The sequence below is a fragment of the Oncorhynchus clarkii genome, chromosome 27 (genome assembly GCF_045791955.1).
Source record: "Oncorhynchus clarkii lewisi isolate Uvic-CL-2024 chromosome 27, UVic_Ocla_1.0, whole genome shotgun sequence".
NCBI lineage: Eukaryota > Metazoa > Chordata > Actinopteri > Salmoniformes > Salmonidae > Oncorhynchus > Oncorhynchus clarkii.
In genome coordinates, this window is record NC_092173.1 from 10,971,450 (window position 1) to 10,991,330 (window position 19,881).

General features: G+C 44.6%; 1 protein-coding gene across 2 annotated transcripts in view; it reads left to right on the top strand.

Annotated features, from left to right (window-relative positions):
• LOC139385471 (limbic system-associated membrane protein-like) overlaps nt 1–19,881 on the top strand; it is a 450,702-nt gene that overhangs the window by 312,402 nt on the left and 118,419 nt on the right. The window contains exon 2 of one of the 2 annotated variants that reach the window (XM_071130529.1): nt 997–1,075. In XM_071130529.1, coding sequence (XP_070986630.1) covers nt 997–1,075 — 79 coding nt within the window. Of the gene's footprint in view, nt 1–595; nt 1,076–19,881 lie in introns of those variants that run through there. The other variant, XM_071130530.1, reaches the window with a different exon arrangement.

Genomic DNA, 19,881 nt, shown 5'->3' on the forward strand with positions numbered 1-19,881 from the left:
CTTACCTTACCTGGCTATACTGCATACCGCTCGACAAGGTCTTCAGTGTTGAGCAATTAAGCTCCATAGCTGGGCTATACTGGTGGCCCTACAGTCATCTTGAAATACCTGAAATAGGCTATATGGGATCATAGAAATAGAATGACAGAATTATAATATAATTATCATTCTATTTATATGTATGAGGGAAAGCCAGCACAATGCATTCAATACTGTGGGTTTTTACAGCTGAAAAGCCTGCCGCACATATTTTATATAAATATATATTATATCAACCAATTAAAATGTGAACCTGTAAGCCCATAAATATGATTTAATTAACTAAATGTTCCTTCTAATTTATTTGGGTTACGTCATGACCATGTTGGCATGTAGTCTTAACTGTGGACCTAGAACAACAAGCGAGGCATTTACTTAGACACATAGCCAATGACTTTCCTCTCCTCTCAGCTGCCGACCGCAGTTGTGTCTAGTAGAAAGGGACCTCAGCTGGTGCTGTTGTCGTGACAACCAAAAAAGGCGCATCAGACTCTCGTGAAGGGGGCAGCAGTGCGATGTATAAGCGGGGGTGGGGTAATCGGGTAGAGAGAGCTCTAGAGTGAGAGGCGCTGGTGACTGGAGAGGACTGAATTTCCTCCCCACCTCTAAAGAACTCTGCTGCCTGTCTATCGCAGCCTTTACGCGGGAGCTGAAAGCACAGTGGAATACAGGGCTTTCAGAGAGGGTTTACGGAATATATGTTTTCCTCCAAGCCATTTTGCTTTCGTTGTTTCAACGCGTATTTATCTTCCTCAACATCATAGAAACCACTGGTCACACTTTGTCGTGGAGTAGGTTATTGCCAAGGGTCGGAGCGCCACTTCAATTCCCTTTTATAAGTCCAAACACTTTCTCTGGGATCTCTGCGCGCCCAGTTCGAAATGCTGGTCGGAAGGAGACCGTGTTGGAGGCAATTGCAGGCTTCTTTTTTCAGACTCCTGTGTCTTATTCCTACAGGGTTCCCCGTCCGAAGTGTGGATATGCAGCGAGCGACCGACAACATTACTATCCGCCAGGGTGATACAGCGGTTATCAGGTAAGGTCCCTGTCCAACTTTCTATTCATCCGCAGCCTCCAAGTCATGCTGAGTTTTGTATGCAAAGCATAGAACCAGCATGGAATGAAATTATCAATGATACAATTGACACATTCGCTAATGTGTAGGCTACTGATTGATGCCTAATGTTATCTCATTTAAAATATTGAAATGTCACATGGGGTGTTTTACATTAAATAGGACATCAACTAAGTTAAATACTCATCAGTAGGGTATGATAAATGTAGTGATAAAAATATGCATATTTATTCTTATAGAGTCTTATTTTCATTTTGATCTGATATGCGATTTGATGTTGCTCCGTAGCCTGGTTTATTAAGTAGTCTATGCCACAGTCACATTACATCCCCAAACTGCAAAACAATGATGTAGCCTAATTTAAACGACATTGCCCTGGTATTTATTGGAAATCACTGAAAACGTTAAGTGTGTCATAGAATTGCCCCAAAATGATGCCCGGGAAGCGGCAGATTATAGGAGGCTACTCTTTTCAATGGGGGAGAGTACAGGCAAGTGCTGCGTGGGGTAGCCTACAATACATAACGATGCAGTTTGATTTCCGAATTGCACAACAGCCCATATTACCCGGTTATGAAAAATAAGTCCAAAGCGCTTCACTGTGAATGAAATCCATATTTTCTTTGTGCCAATTACGTCGGGAGTAGATTTAGCCTTATACTTAATCACCTCCCAGACAATGCAAGCTGTCAATTTAAGGCTATTATGTTATTGTTGGACACAGATGTCATTAGTCACGTGGTCACAGCCATGTGTTTTTGGACTGGCAGGTCAGTGAGGGGCTATGATTACCCCTCCCCAAAACTAATTATGCAAGACACAACAACAATATTTCTCTTTAACTCACTCTCCCTCACACACACCTGCTGATTTTTTTTTACCGCTGAATTGAAAAATATGCTCATGTAGAGTTTATTTGTGGCACAGCCTACATGGTTAAGAATGAACCATAATGACTGAAATGTCTGTAAACATAGCTAGGAATTTTGCGTTATTGATGTTATGTATGATATTTTTATTTTTGTGTAATGTTAAATGAGAGCAATCTGATCTTTATAAAGCAATGTTAGGTTTTATACCCATTGTGGGGTGCATGCATTGCACCAGACAGAGACAAAGAGAGTATTGTTTTATATTCGCTGACTGCAGTAGATGGGTTGTCTATGGAGTTTGGGAATCATTGACCCAGACACGCCCCTACTGGGCTGTATTGCCTTACAGTGCCTCTGCATGCCAAGCTGTAATATATATATCAACACACATACTACATGACCAAAAGTATGTGGACACCTGCTCGTCAAACATCTAATTCCAAAACCATTACCATTAATATGGAGTTGGTCCCCCCTTTGCTGCTATAACAGGCTCCACTCTTCTGGGAAGGCTTTCCGCTAGATGTTGGAACATTGCTGCAGGGACTTGCTTCCATTCAGCCACAAGAGAATTAGTGAGGTCGGGCACTGATGTTGGGCGATTAGGCCTGTCTCGCAGTCAGGGTTGAGGTCAGGGCTCTGTGCAGGCCAGTCAAGTTCTTCCACACCAAACTCAGACTCTTTCTGTATGTACCTTGCTGTGTGCACAAGGGCATTGTCATGCTGAAACAGAAAAGGGCCTTTCCCAAACTGTTGTCACAAAGTTGGATGCACAGAATTGTCTAGAATGTCATTGTATGCTGTAGAGTTAAGATTTCCCTTCACTGGAACTAAGGAGCCCGAACCTCCTCCACCAAACTTTACAGTTGGCACTATGAATTGGGACAGGAAGCGTTCTCCTGGCATCTACCAAACCCAGATTCGTCCGTCGGACTGCCAGATGGTGAAGCGTGATTCATCACTCCAGAAAACGCGTTTCCACTGCTCCAGAGTCCAATGTCAGCAAGCTTTATAACACTCCAGCCGACGCTTGGCATTGCGCATGGTGATCTTACAATTGTATGCGGCTGCTCGGCCATGGAAACCTTTTTCAGGAAGCTTCCGATGAACAGTTCACGTTGCTCAGTTTGGAATGCGTTAGTGAGTGTTGCAAACGAGGAAAGACAATTTTTACGCGCTACCTGCTTCAGCACTCGGTGGTCCCGTTCTGTGAGCCTTTATGGCCTACCACCTCGCGGCTGAGTCGGTGTTGCTCCTCAACGTTTCCACTTCACACTAACAGCATTTACAGTTGACCGGGGCAGCTTTCGCAGGGCAGAAATTTTACGGGAGGGTGGCATCCTATGATAGTACCACGTTGAAAGTCACTGAGCTCTTCTGTAATGCCATTTTACTGCCAGTGTTTGTCTATTGTATGGCTGTGTGCTCAATTCTATACACCTGTATAAAATGTGGCTGGAAGCCAAATCCACTAATTTGAAGGCGTGTCCACATACTTTTGTAAGTATATTGTATCAATTCACTGTAAATGTTCTCCTACATAAGACTATCGGAGCACACCATCATGTTCTAATGGCAAATCACATTCAGATATTATATTGAAGACATGAATTCAATAATTATCTAGCGTCTTTAGACCTGAACATTTATATCACACTACCATTTAATTAATTGTCGCACTTGTCGTCTGTAAGGAGTGAAGGATTGTACAGATTAACGTCATCATCTGACGTAAAACCTGTTGAAAGTTACCAAAAAAGTGACAATTTAACTTTCAGTTTAGAGAACGATATACTTGATCCTCTCATGGTGATGCAGTAGTGCAGCAATGGGAATATCTAAAAACCTGTGGTAGCCTATATTGTTAACCTGTAGGTCAAAAGGTGTGCTGATCACTCTGGTGTTGTCACAGCCAGGCCCAGCAGGTTTAGGACCTATAATCCACTTACTGGATTTCCTCTCACTAATCACTTCCATCAATTCAATTACTTGATCATCAAGTCAATCAAATTCCAACGTGGTTACTTTTAAAGGCTCACCAATTGATATCCATTTAAAAATCCAGTCAATCAGTTTACTCAGTGCATTCATTTCCTTCAATTAAGAGTGAGTTTAGCCGTCACCTGGCCTGTACAGTAATATATGTTCTACTCAGTGCCTAGTTGTTTCCTTCCATACAGTGTCACTCAGTGAGCCTAATATTAAAACATGATTCCTGAAGTTGCATTCGTGAACATAAGTTGACTTTTTAACAGTTAACTCAGTCATCAATGACTACACAACAAACTGCAGTTGTGTGCCCAGTAGCCCGACCGAACAACATGCATTTTTCACTCCCCAGTTTCAACAGACAAATCGGATAAAAAAAATATATATAAAAGAACAAGGGCCACTGAGAGAACTTTCAGGGGGGGGGAGGCCCCAGGGTAGTCATTTGTTGCATGAGAAAGTGTAGCCAATGTGATTCCATAAGCTGGTTTTGCTGTGCTGTTGGGATATCCGTGGCCTAGAGAAATAATATAGCCTTGACTCCATTACCGATGCCTGCAGCTTAGTTATGACATTACAGGCATAGGTGGAGCTGAACCCTTAAAGAAACAATTTTTGTTACACAGTAGCTGTGGTGTACTAGTAACAATGTTCCTAAGATGAGAAAGAAAAAGGGCCTTATAAAACATGCAAGTAAAGTTACCAAAATAATTGTCCTTTTTCAGCATCAACACTTTGATATTGATTAAAATAAAGGATTTGTAAAGGTTATTTTAACCTCATTTGCTTGGCTAGTTAATCTGTTAAACCCTAAGAATGTTTAAGTCAGTCTCGTATACAAGAGATGAGATTCACATGACATGAATGCTTTAGTACAGCAGTCTATGTTGACGCATTCCTTAGATTAAGTACTGTAGAAGTCCACTGTGGCTTAGAATCATGCAGATTGCGTTTTATTGACGTCTTTGGCTGACATTTGACTTAATACCAGTTGAACATTTTCTTCTCTGCGTGCTTCAACTAAATTCATATCCCAAACGTCTTGTTACATCCCCAAACATTTAGATTGCAGTGAAAGTGTCCCACATACTGAACTACTTCGAGATTGATACCACCTCAACAACCCAAATTAATCCTTCTCAGTCAGAGTATCACGGCTGGATCTCAAAGTTATTTTGTATCCCTTTGCAGCATTTGTGTCACAATGCTTTACTTTTTAATTGCTTTTTCACTAGTTGGCAGTCCATGGCCTGCAGGGTGCGTTCTGATGTGGGAGAAGCGCAGAAAATTGACAATTGCTTATTAAAGCATTAATGACAGACACTGGGATTGCTCTCCTCCGGGTCAATTATCATTGATTTGACAATATCCGCTCCCTTTCGTGGTATTTGGGTGGAGATCATTGCGGGCTTGTGTTTTGCCCTTAGGCCCGGATGTCAGACACCCGAATATCCCTTTTCAATTAAAGTATGAAAGGCTCAGTGCGTTTGAAACCTGCTAGGTTCAGATATCAAGACCTGTGAAACAGGTTCTCATAGAGATGTAGCGACATAGCAGGCCCTGTGTAGCATTTTAAAGCTACAATTTGGGATCTGGGAATCCTTATAATGGTAATTTCAATTATTCATATGTACATATAAAAAAGGTTACATTTCATCAGCCTCATCCCTCAGTTGTATACCAAAATGTCTGGCTGTTTTGTTGTTTTTAGAATCCCAAACAATAGCTTTAATATGGCCCCGTATGCATCGGATCAGGATCAGACTGGAATACATTGTGGTTTGATAGCTAATGTGGCCTTGAAAGGATGGTGCAATGCTATCTAGGGAATTACTATCTCCTTATAGTTCAGCTCACGTTTGAAGGAAATCTCATTTTATTTGACATTTTCCTGTAACATTTGTTGTCAAAACAAGATTTTTCTTCTCTGCTGTATAGTTGTACAGAAGTTGACATACACTTAGGTTGGAGTCATTAAATATCATTTTAAAAATTGATTTAGTTTTGGCCAATCGGTTAGGACATCTACTTTGTGCATGACAAGTAATTTTTCCAACAATTGTTTACAGACAGATTATTTCACTTATAATTCACTGTATCACAATTCCAGTGGGTCAGAAGTTTACATACACTAAGTTGACTGTGTGTCACGGTCGTCCTCCTCTTCGTCTGAAGAGGAGAGGCGAGAAGGATCAGAGGACCAATATGCGGCGTGGTAAGTGTCCATGGTAAAATCTTTAATAAAGAAAGACTGAACACTATACAAAAGAGTAACAAAAACAATAAACCAAATTCGACCGTGAAGCTACAAAATGAGACCTGTGCTGACACAAGCCACTAACATAGACAATCACCCACAAACAAACAGTGCAACCCAGGCTACCTAAGTATGATTCTCAATCAGAGACAACTAATGACACCTGCCTCTGATTGAGAACCATACTAGGCCGAAAACATAGAAATGCCCCAAAACATAGAAAAACAAACAGACTGCCCACCCAACTCACGCCCTGACCATACTAAATAAATACAATACAACGGAAATAAAGGTCAGAACGTGACAGTACCCCCCCCCCCAAAGGTGCGGACTCCGACCGCAAAACCTTGACCTATAGGGGAGGGTCTGGGTGGGCGTCTGTCCGCGGTGGCGGCTCTGGCGCGGGACGCGGACTCCACTTCATCATTGTCTTAGTCCGCCTTATTGTCCGCCTCCGTGGCTTTCTCACCATGACCACCCCTCTCAATGACCCCACTGGACAGAGGGGCTGCTCGGGACAGAGGGGCAGCTGCTCGGGACAGAGGGGCAGCTGCTCGGGACAGAGGGGCAGCTGCTCGGGACAGAGGGGCAGCTGCTCGGGACAGAGGGGCGGCAGCGGCTCTGGGCAGAGGGGCGGCAGCGGCTCTGGGCAGAGGGGCTCCGGCAGCGGCGCCGGGCAGGCGGGGGGCTCCGGCAGCGGCGCCGGGCAGGCGGGGGGCTCCGGCAGCGGCGCCGGGCAGGCGGGGGGCTCCGGCAGCGGCGCCGGGCAGGCGGGGGGCTCCGGCAGCGGCGCCGGGCAGGCGGGGGGCTCCGGCAGAGGCGCCGGGCAGGCGGGGGGCTCCGGCAGAGGCGCCGGACAGGCGGGAGACTCCGGCAGAGGCGCCGGACAGGCGGGAGACTCCGGCAGAGGCGCCGGACAGGCGGGAGACTCCGGCAGAGGCGCCGGACAGGCGGGAGACTCCGGCAGAGGCGCCGGACAGGCGGGAGACTCCGGCAGAGGCGCCGGACAGGCGGGAGACTCCGGCAGAGGCGCCGGACAGGCGGGAGACTCCGGCAGAGGCGCCGGACAGGCGGGAGACTCCGGCAGAGGCGCCGGACAGGCGGAAGACTCCGGCAGCAGCGCCGGACAGGCGGAAGACTCCGGCAGCAGCGCCGGACAGGCGGAAGACTCCGACAGCAGCGCCGGACAGGCGGAAGACTCCGACAGCAGCGCCGGACAGGCGGAAGACTCCGACAGCAGCGCCGGACAGGCGGAAGACTCCGACAGCAGCGCCGGACAGGCGGAAGACTCCGACAGCAGCGCCGGACAGGCGGAAGACTCCGACAGCAGCGCCGGACAGGCGGAAGACTCCGACAGCAGCGCCGGACAGGCGGAAGACTCCGACAGCAGCGCCGGACAGGCGGAAGACTCCGACAGCAGCGCCGGACAGGCGGAAGACTCCGACAGCAGCGCCGGACAGGCGGAAGACTCCGACAGCAGCGCCGGACAGACAGGACCACCTGCAGGGAGGAGAGAGAGACAGCCTGGTGCGTGGGGCTGCCACAGGAACCACCAGGCTGGGAAGACCTTCAGGAGGCTTGGGGTTAAGAGGAGGCACCTGAAAGACCGGGCTGTGGGGGAGCACTGGAGCTCTGGTGCGCAACCTTGGCACCACTTCCCCAGGCTGGATAACCACTCTAGCCCGGACCGTCCAGAGGGCAGGCACAGGTTGAACCGGGCTGTGGGTAAGCACGGGAGATCTAGTGCTTACTACACGCACCTCTCCCTTCGGCTCCATTCCCACATTCGCCCGGCACGAGCGGAGCGCGGGCAGAGGACGCACTGCACCCTCCCAGCGCCCCGGAGACACAGCACGCAGAGCCGGCGCAGGATACCCTGGGCCAAAACTGCGTACCGGCGACCAGACCCGCTGAGCAGGCACCATACGCCCTGGCTCGATGCCCGCACTCGCATGACACTCTCGGGGGGCTGTCCTATAGCGCACCGGGCTATGGACACGTACTGGCGACACCGTGCGCTTAACCGCATAACACGGTGCCTGCCCAGTATCTCGCTGCTTATAATAAGCACAAGGAGTGAGCGCAGGTCTGCTACCTGGCTTAGCTCCACCCCTCGTGTGCCCCCCCCCAAAACATTTTTGGGGCTGTCTCTCGTACCTGTCGCACTGCCGTGCTGCCTCCTCATATCGCCGCCGCTCAGCTTTCACTGCCTCCAGCTCTGCTTTGGGGCGGCGATATTCCCCAGCCTGTGCCCAGGGTCCCTCTCCGTTCAGTATCTCCTCCCATGTCCAGGAGTCCTGTGATACCGGCCGCTGTTGTTGCTGCTGCTGCTGTCGTCGCTGTTTTCTACCACGCCGCTTGGTCCTTGGTTGGTGGGTGATTCTGTCTTGGTCGTCCTCCTCTTCGTCTGAAGAGGAGAGGCGAGAAGGATCAGAGGACCAATATGCGGCGTGATAAGTGTCCATGGTAAAATCTTTAATAAAGAAAGACTGAACACTATACAAAAGAGTAACAAAAACAAACCAAATTCGACCGTGAAGCTACAAAATGAGACCTGTGCTGACAAGCCACTAACATAGACAATCACCCACAAACAAACAGTGCAACCCAGGCTACCTAAGTATGATTCTCAGAGACAACTAATGACACCTGCCTCTGATTGAGAACCATACTAGGCCGAAAACATAGAAATGCCCCAAAACATAGAAAAACAAACATAGACTGCCCACCCAACTCACGCCCTGACCATACTAAATAAATACAATACAACGGAAATAAAGGTCAGAACGTGACATTGTGCCTTTAAACAACTTGGAAAAATCCAGAAAATTATTTAATGGCTTTAGAAGATACTGATAGGCTTATTGACATCATTTGAGTCAATTGGAGGTGTACCTGTGGATGTATTTCAAGACCTACCTTCAGACTCAGTGCCTCTTTGCTTGACATCATGGGAAAATTAAAAGAAATCAGCCAAGACCTCAGAAAAAAATCCTATATCGACATAACCTGAAACGCCACTCAGCAATGAAGATGATGCCGACAAAAACAACAAACACTACAAACAAACCGTGAAGCTAAAGGCAATGTGCCCTAAACAAAGTCAACTTCCCACAAAGAAAGGAGGGAAAACGGGCTACCTAAGTATGGTTCCCAATCAGAGACAACGATAGACAGCTGTCCCTGATTGAGAACCATACCCGGCCAAAACATAGAAATACAAAAATCATAGATAACAAAACATAGAATGCCCACCCCAAATCACACCCTGACCAAACCAAATAGAGACATAAAAAGGCTCTAAGGTCAGGCCGTGACAGGAAGGGAATATTTACTCTGATTAAATGTCAGGAATTGTGAAAAATGTAGTTTAAATGTATTTGGCTAAGGTGTATGTAAACTTCCAACTTCTTCAACTGTAAGTGTGTCAGTGTCTGGAATATGGTCTATCTACAGTATGTCAGACATTCCATCTTTTGAGGATGAAACCAGATAAATGATGCCTACTCAATACTGGTTCCATGTCATTTGGGGCATAGTTTCAAGTGTATGGAAGGATGGAACACTTTTCAGCTTATTTAATAGTATTTGTTTTCAAGGCTACTGAAACACACCCAAACCTCTCCAGTATAAGTGTTGGAATGTCGTCAATTCTCATTATAATGAGCAGGCCGTTTTATTTTAAGTTTATCTACTTTTTGGTTTGTGGTGGGATTTACAAAGAGATTGCCTCTGAGTGTTGAAGGATTTTACAATAGAGAATTATTCAAGTGTTGATTACAATATAGCTGCTATTGATCCCAGCAGAAAATGAATGGCTTCGCTAACTGTTGACTCACAGATCCCGATCCAAATCCAAACCTCACAGTTAAGAGATTATGACCATTTGCATAATTCCACTACCGAAAATGCATTTTCATTGTTCTCTTTAAGAACTGCACATTGATAATTTACTGTAAATACCAGACTGATTATCCTGTCTGTTTTCTGTGTGGGTCACTTTTCTTAGACACATTTTGTCAAGTCCAAAAGATCCACTAAATCTATTAGAGTGATGTGGTTGTGTTATTATGACCATATAAATCACCCATTACCTCTAACAATTGCCACGTCATTGACTCCAAACATGGATTTTCAATTTGGAAGAGCAGTTATTGATAAGTAGTTCGTTAGCATACTCAGAAGGAGGGCACTTACTGTAAGTGTTCGTCTCCAGTACTGTAATGTTCATAGGGGCTTAACACTCTACCAGGAATCCTTGGCAAGTAACCCACAGAGGACATCACTGTGTGCCATAGATGGGATAGATGATAGAAAATAAACCAAATCTGAACACATTTACATAATTCAGTTATGAGACATGAATGGCTCTTGTGTCCTGATTTGAAAAATGTGAATTCAATGACTTTGAATAGGTGAAATGGTTTTTGTGTTCCTGTTATTTCAAGATCCTATTGTAGAAATATTTATCTTAAATAACAAATGGGGTCAAGTTAAACTTTTTTGGTACTATTAGTAATGTTTTGCAACTATTACTATGCTTATACATGCCGCAACCATATCACAAGCATTGTCACATTTTAAATAGGAAAAAACATTGGCTGGAACATAAGGAGAGAAACCGTGCTACACAATTTCACATGCCCCCCCCCCCCCCCCCCCCCCCCCCCCCGAAGGACCGCTATCTCTCAACAAGTCATCTGACTGAGTGCAGGTTTTTTACAGTTTAGAGCCTCCCAAGGGCTTTTAGCATCTCTCACAGTGCTGTCCAGTGCTGCTCTGATGGGGTAGTGACCTGATTCAAAGCCGGGGAGACCAGGGACAGACAGCATTAGTACAATCACCACATAATCCTCTCTGCTTCTGCCCTGGCAGAGCCAGGATTTTCAAATCAATTTCATTTTCACCCATGATGCGGTTACAGTTTGAAAAGATGTGCGGCTGCCAGCTTCGTCATTATCTCCCTGTCCCATTTTGTTTTGAGGTTGAAGGGAGGGGTAGCGTAGTGGGGGATGGGGGTGTTTGGTTGGACATCTCCCCAATTTGAAGTTTTGCCGACAGTTGAGACATTTCTGCGTCATTGAGATTGAACCATCTGAGAGCCTTCTGTTTGTGTCACATGCTGAACTGGAGTTGAAGCGGTCGAAGGCTGTGCACGTTGTGTAGTTGTTATTGTGAAGATGACATTATTTTTGACTAGGCTGGCCGATCTTCGTGTTGGTGCTCTCACCTGGATGGATGTCTACTCTAAAGGCATTTTAGAGGTTACTGGGGCAGTTTTTTGCTTGACAGTTAGGCATTTATTTGGCTCAGGCCTAGTTTGTTTTCTCTGTCCTCAAACTTTCTCTCAGCTTCCCAGAATTCCCTGAGCTCCCTTCAGCCTGGTGATGTGTCAAAATCACTGTGCATATTAACATATCTATCAGGTTTTTATATCGTCATACCATCCTTCTCTCATCCCAGGATTTACGGTATTACCAGCTTAGTACACAAGGGGGTGCCAAAAAAAGCCTGAAAAATCCCATTGAGTGTCGATTATGAGAAAGCTATCAGAATTAGCACATGTAATAGCGAATTTACATGGAGTTTGCTAGCTAAATATGCTAACAAGTGCAAATGAAAATAAATGAATTGCAAAGACAGGAAATCAAGCTCCTAAAGTTATGCATATATAGGTAGTAGCTAACCAATATCATTTTTGGGGAGTTTGGACATTTACAAGCGAATATGAGCTAGGGACGTTGTGCAAATGAAGAAAGTTTTGACATATGCTTGTCTGAAGGAAGAACAGTACTGGCTCTGAAGCAGCATGTGTACAGACTGTGTCTGTCTGGAGTTGCTAGGAAAACGGGCCTGCCTGTTCTGCTTGGAGAAGATGGGGGAGGAGCAGAAGGGCCGAGAACATTGAGGAGAAAAAACGCAACAAAATCAAGCAGTGGCAGCTGTACAAATAACTCATCCAAAGGGCTTTGACTTCTCAAACAGAGCAGAAAGTAAACACTATACGATGCATTGTCACCTTATTGGTTCAGCCACTTGCTTAGATAACTAGAAAGTTAAACTTAGGGGTCACGTTAATGCAGAAATCTGTGTTTTTCACACAGGATTTTTTTTTTGAGAATGCATAAATCTCTTGCTGTGTTTTGTAAGAGCAGATATAAAATGCTTCTTGTAATTTCTGCTCAACATCAGTCAAATGTTGTGCTTCTGTTGCACTCCTCCACTCGGATAAGAATTCATGAACGGGCATTCCATGAAAAGACAGCGCTCTTACTGATGTGTAGCTACTTTTCTCCTGTACTTTTCTGGGTGTTGCCAGCCTACTTTTCTCAGGTAAAAATGAAATATTAACTTTAAACAAAACATTAGGAAATGTAGCCGGCTACATTCTTTCTATGCTAAACATTAGAAATATGATGGCCATGCATTGTTTTTGCAAAAAAAGACCTTGCTTTTCATTGTAAGCTCATTTATTCGCGTGGCTGCCAGCCAAATAGTGATGCACTTCTGTTGTCATCTGATGAAAATCAAGCTATTTTCTGCCGAATGTGTTGCAGTCATGAATTATCTGTAAAGGAAAACAATAGTTGCACATCCCTGATCTTTCTATTTGAGTTTTTTTTAAAACACAATTGACTCTCAATATAAAACGCGACCCCTGTCAATACAAAGCTGGACCTGCTCCCGCTTTCTCCCATTGTGCCATTTACAAACAAATACGTGACTGACTCAACTGTTCTGGGGAACTATGATAAGTTTCATGATGTAAAATAATGTGACAGTGAAATGAAGAACGTGATCTGCTTTATCTCCTAAGGTACTGCACAAGTTGACTGCAGTAGCTACACATATTACAATTTATTGAAAAACTTCAAAGAAATGGTTTCAACGGTATTTACGGTATTGAAAAACCATTCCTTGGCTATTTCAAAATTGCCCGGTATACAGTATACCGGCCAAGCCTAATCTCTATCATTACACCAGCATCCAACCTCCTGAACAGTTCAGAAAGTAGGCAACCTGCAAGTGTTTGTGATCACACCAATTACTCTAACAGTACACAATACAAAATGGTTAGCTTTGTTCAAATATCATTTCATTAGGGATGTGCATCTTTCCTTTCATGAATGATTCGATACGTATTTAGATGCATGGGCACCAATCCGATACAGGAACGATATATTTTGAGTTTGAAACGATTCGGTGCCATTTGGTTTGATTAGGGGAACGAATTGATGCGGTGACCTTTTTTGTTGTTGCATGAACACATTCATTTTCCATTTTAAATTCATATCTGCAGCTGATAGGAGCTCAGGAGCTGAGCCTCTCTGAGCTGGATCTGTCTGAGATGAGTGGCTCTCTGTTAGTGTGTGTGTGTGTGTGTGTGTGTGTGTGTGTGTGTGTGTGTGTGTGTGTGTGTGTGTGTGTGTGTGTGTGTGTGTGTGTGTGTGTGTGTGTGTGTGTGTGTGTGTGTGTGTGTGTGTGTGTGAGGGGTGTCAATGGTGTGTATAGGCACCTGAGCTGAGCCATCGGGCAAACTGTGCATCTACAGTACCACCCCACAATCAGATTAGGGGTGGGAAGAAATGTATGCCTTTTGTCACCACCATTTATCTGAAATCTCTATCACCCACTAGTTAACTTTGCTGATTGAAGATATTTTGAGCTAGTACAATGTCAATATTTACATTTAGAAATGTTTAACCCCGTCTCGAAAGCGAATGGTTTAGACCGTTTGGAATTTCACGAAGAGGTTCTCTACCAAAACGATTTCTTATGGTGAACTTGAATCTAAATCAAATCTGGATGATTGAAAACCGCAATCAGCAGTTGGACGTGAGTTGCGTCCACTCTTGTAGGCTATTGTGAAAGCCATTTTACAAGCATCTGAATGCTGAAGGTGCCAGATGAACAAATAGCCTATTAGAACAGGGATCGGGCTACCTCTCGTTGGCGCAAGAAGCTGTGTCTCGTGCACTCTGCACGACCCATTTACATTGTGACATATTTCATTACGCCGTACGTCAACTTCATGCAAGCTCGTTCCGCTACTGGATGTACAGTACAGAATAGCGTTTCACAACGTAAGACAAAATGGAGGAGAGCCTAGTCTCTCGTCAGAGATCGCATTTACAAAATATGACCTTTTCATTCGTTGTTTCTGTTGATAATAAAACATGTTTTGTTTAGTTATTTTTTCCTCAACTTGTTTGTATAACTTTCTAGCAAGTCAAGCTGTATTACAGAGCAGCTAGCTAGCTAAAAGCTTTGCTTTGGCTGTACTGTAGCTAGCGACCTCCACCTAATAATTATTATCAAAAACAAACATCATTACCATCACAATAACCTAAAACAGGAGGCAACAGTCAAAGTATAATTGGCTTAACAACCAATGTGTATTTTTTTTTAACATACTTGTACTATTAAAATAGCACTTACTTAATGGGTAAATGTTTGCAAGTTGCTAGCTATCCCATAAACTTATCTTCGAAAACCACATTTTCATCTTCTGTGGTTTGGTAACTTGTTTTTCTTTGATGGACTCTGACTGGAGAGTTTGGAAGACGTTCAAAGTATCCGGCGTCCAGCCCACACCAGAGCCTTCTTACTGTAAGGGGGTGTTGGGTTTCCACTCCGTTGTGGATGGTCCCCATTCAAATGAATGACATCCGATGCAATGTAACAGAGTGCTTATGATGAGGCAGTCATACTCGGTTACATGCATCAAGTTTGATAGGCTACTGAACTGAAGGAGAGGACACATCAATTCAGTCACAACAGATAAGAGGTATTTTCAGAATAAAACAATATGAGTAAAAAACTTAAGTGGATCAGCGATTCCTAACATTTAAATTGGTATTCTGACCGATGCATGCATGCTAAATTTGGATCAGTTTGGTCTCACACAGACCGATGCACTCGTATCTTAATCATTTTAACCAGGCACTGATCCGTATCGGTGAATCATTACATCCCTACAATGAATTTATCGTCTTAATTATGTTACCCATGTTGGTACAGGGGATTTGTCATTTTATTATTTTCTTAAAGAATCAGTTCACATTAGATGTATTTAATCCTTTGTACAGCACATGTAATTTGTCTGTCAGTGTCACACTCAAGTCCACTGGTAAAGAGCTGTTTCGACTCCCCACATGCAGCAGGCTTTCGCTCTTAGTCACTCATGTAGTTTACTTTACTAAGGATTTTGGTCGAGAAGTGGGTTGTCCCAATTTTACAATCATTCAAAGTCGATGTTAACCAATAGAGACTATAGTCTGATCAGGAATCCACTCAATTGTGGGAGAAGACAAAAACACATTTTTTTTTAAAGCCATTCAGAAGGCAACTAAAATGATTGAAGAGGAGTTTCTTTCTGTAGAGAATTTGTAGTTTAAAGATCCTATACACTGAGAGGGTTTTGTTCTTTACAGAGGATCCGATAGTATCAAAGTAAAGAATCAGATTCATATCTGATAGCACCCGTGGTATTATTTTTGGTTACCATTGGTTACAGGGCAGGTGTATTTAGTATACATCCATTTAGATTCAAAGCAGATTGAAGCGTTACATAGAGGGAATGTTCTCATAAGTGACTTATTGTTTACTTCATATTTGTCACGTCTGCTCCCGCTCTCCCCCCTCCCCGGGCACTTGAGGGCGCCAGGCTGCCCTGCATCACGCACTCCTATCATCCATTACGCACACCTGCCTTGCCTCGTCACGCGCATCAGCGATATTGGACTCACCTGGACTCACTCATCACCTGTTATTACTCCCCCTATATTTCTCAGTCCCCCAGCTCTGTATTGATTGTTTTTTGCCTGTATTATCTGCTTGCTGATGTTGTTACTGTCTCGTTCCATGTCCGTTCTATATGAAATGTTTTACTCCCCGTACCTGCTTCGTCTCTCCAGCGTCATCACGTGACAGAATACAGAAGCCAACATACGAAGCATCGGGGAGTACTGGCGTTCCTGTTGGTATGGTGGCATTGGCTCTGGGTCGCCATCGATGGAACCGGGGGTGCCTAGCCAGCTCGTCGGGCTTCCACGCCCTAGCTGGCTCGAGAGGTTTCCTTGCCCCGGTTGGCTCGGTTGGCGCCCATCCCACGTCGGGCCTCAGCCGGATCGTCAGTTCTTGTTCGCCCAGCCAGTCCAGGAGATTTTTTGTTTGTTTTTTGTTTTGTTGGTGAAGTCGGGGTGGATTACGTCGCCAATGGAACCAGGGATGCCTAAGCCAGCCTGTCGGGCTTTCATTCCCTGGCTGGCTCAAGAGGTTTCCTTGCCTCGGCGGCTTCCCATCCCACGCCACACTCCACCAGATCTCCGGGATCCTTCTCAGCAGCGGGATCGACAGGCATCTTGCCTCAGCCGGATTTTCGGGCTTCCATGCCTCAGCCGGCTCACGCTCCTGCCGGTTAGTTGGGCTTCCACACCCCAACTGGCTTGCCCAGCGCCCACTTACAGTTAAAGTGGGTGAATTGTTACATAGGAATTATAAACACAGGAGATACATTTATGAGGACAAAAGCACCTCACTAGCCTCAAAATGCAAACTGAATCACCCTACGTTAGTTCAATGTAGCGGGATTTCCAGTTGGATTTCGATACTATCTTTACAAATCAAAGTATATTTACTTGCACATCACTAAAATGTTTTATGTTGATGTATATGTTCATTTATCACTCTTAACTTGAAAGAGCTTGAGATGCGGAGAGGATGTCCATTTCAGATGATAAAGCCAATATACACACCAAATACATTTTTCAAATCTAATTTTATTAGTCACATGCGCCGAATACAACAGGTACTTACAGTGAAATGCTTACTTACGAGCCCATTACGAACAGTGCAGTTTCAAAAAATACGGATAAGAATAAGAGATAAAAGTAACATGTAATTAAAAAACTTCTTGATACTACCCATCCCGCATGCATAACGTAGCCTCAAACTAATTAGCATAACACAGCGGATATAAATCTTCCTAGAAAATGTTCCTATTCATGAAAATCACAAATGAAATATATTGAGACACAGCTTAGCCTTTTGTTAATCACACTGTCATCTCAGATTTTTAAAATATGCTTTACAGCCAACGCTAGACAAGCATTTGTGTAAGTTTATCATGGCCTAATGCTATGGCTAGGCTCTGCTAGCATCAGGCAACATTTTCACGAAAATAAGAAAAGCAATCAAATTAAATAATTTACCTTTGAAGAACTTCGGATGTTTTCACTCAGGAGACTCCCAGTTAGATAGCAAATGTTCCTTTTTTCCAAAAATATAATTTTTGTAGGCGAAATAGCTCCCGTTCGTCACGTTTGGCTGAGAAATCGACCGCAAAATGCGGTCACTACAACGCCGAACTTTTTCCCAAATTAGCTCCATAATATCGACGGAAACATGGCAGACGTTGTTTAGAATCAATCCTCAAGGTGTTTTTCACATAACAATTCGATAATATATCCATCGGGGCAATTGGTTTCTCATAAGAAGCGATTGGAAAAATGGCTACTTGTGTACTTTACGCAAGATTTTCTGCGGGAGCCACCATGTGACCACTTGCTAAATGTGGTCCCTTACGGCTAATCTTCAACATAAATGCGTAAAAAGACATCAGTTCTGTTGCACTCACAGACAATATCTTTGCAGTTTTGGAAATGTCAGAGTGTTTTCTATCCAAAGCTGTCAATTATATGCATAGTCGAGCATCTTGTCGTGACAAAATATCCCGTTTAAAACGGGAACGTTTTTTATCCAAAAATGAAAATACTGCCCCCTAGTTATAAAAGGTTATTAAAGAGCAGCATTAAAAAATAACAATATATACAGGGGGGTGCCGGTACAGAGTCAATGTGCGGGGGCACCGGTTATTTGAGGTAGTATGTACTTGTCGATAGAGTTAATTAAAGTGACTATGCATAGATGACAACAGAGAATGGCAGTGGTGTGGAGAGGGGAGGGGGGGGGCAATGCAAATAATCTGGGTAGCCATTTGACTAGATGTTCAGGAGTCTTATGGCTTGGGGGTAGCTGTTTAGAAGCCTCCTGGACCTAGACTTGGCGCTCCGGTACCGCTTGCCTTGTGGTAGCAGAGAGAACAGTCTATGACTAGGGTGGCTGGAGTGTTTGACAATATTTAGGGCCTTCCTCTGACACCGCATGGTATAGAGGTCCTGGATGGCAGGAAGCTTGGCCCCAGTGATGTACTGGGCCGTTCGCACTGCCCTCTATAGTGCCTTGTGGTAGGTGGCCGAGCAGTTGCTATATCAGGCAGTGATACAACCAGTCAGGATGCTCTCAATGGTGCAGCTGTAGAACCTTTTGAGGATCTGAGGACCCATGACAAATCTTTTCATTCTCCTGAGGGGGAATAGGTTTTGTCGTGCCCGCTTCACAACTGTCATGGTGTGCTTGGACCATGTTAGTTTGTTGGTGATGTGGACACCAAGGAACTTGAAGCTGTCAACCTGCTCCACTACAGCCCTGTCGATGAGAATGGGGGCGTGCACAATCATCTCCTTTGTCTTGATCACATTGAGGGAGAGGTTGTTGTCCTTGCACCACATGGCCAGGTCTCTGACCTCCTCCCTATAAGCTGTCTAGTTGTTGTCGGTGATCAGGCCTACCACTGATGTGTCATTGGCAAATTGAATGATGGTGTTGGAGTCATGCATGGCCGTGCAGTCATGAGTGAACAGGGAGTACAGGAGGTGCATGCTCAGCCCCCTCCTGTACTCCCTGTTCACTCATGACTGCACGGCCATGCATGACTCGGCCATGCGGCCGATGACTCGGACCCCTGTGTTGAGGATCAGCGTGGCGGATGTGTTGTTACCTACCCTTACCACCTGGGGGCAGCCCGTCAGGAAGTGCAAGATCCAGTTGCAGAGGGAGGTGTTTGAATATCTTTAAAAGTATAAGCATCAAGGGCTAAGCCCATACACATTTATGACAAGGTAAACATCTAACCGAAAGTATGTGCGGCTGTTGTTGGCACTAACCTGGTCTTAGCCCTAGGTTTCTATTATAAAAATATGTAGTGAATCTGCATCTAGTGGTGGATAACCATTGCTAGAAGTAGGACTGTTGTAAACTGGCAGTCATAGCAAGTAGCCTGATTAAGACTGAAGGATTGCTGGATACAGTCAAGGTGGAGAAGTTAGTGTCGCAGAGCATGTTTGCTGGTCCTTCCCAAGAGAGAGATTTGAACCTATAAATAAAAATGACTGCCTATGTCTGTCTAACCATTGATTCACATCAAAATTTGACACTCAGTTTGCTAGTGACCTCCTTGAGAAGCTATTTTCTGTGCCCAGAAAGATGTCTTCAGAGCAATGCTGTCTTAGATGCCCTGTGTTTTTCTTGCCATGCCTCAGCCCTCTAAAATACCCTGCTGGTGGCAGTACCCCACACCACAGGTGACATCACAGAATGTTGACTTGCACAAGAGGTATGACTGATTTAACATCACCCTGTGTTCAAAGCCACTTAAGCCTCATTGACTAAAGAACGCTGGAGTTCTCTTGGTTCACATGCTGCTTGTATTTGATGGATTCTCGCCCCAAAGGACTTTGGGTAGCATTTGTCTCTGTCAATTCGCCCGTAAAACGCAGGAGCTAAGAAAAATTGCAGGTTTGATAACC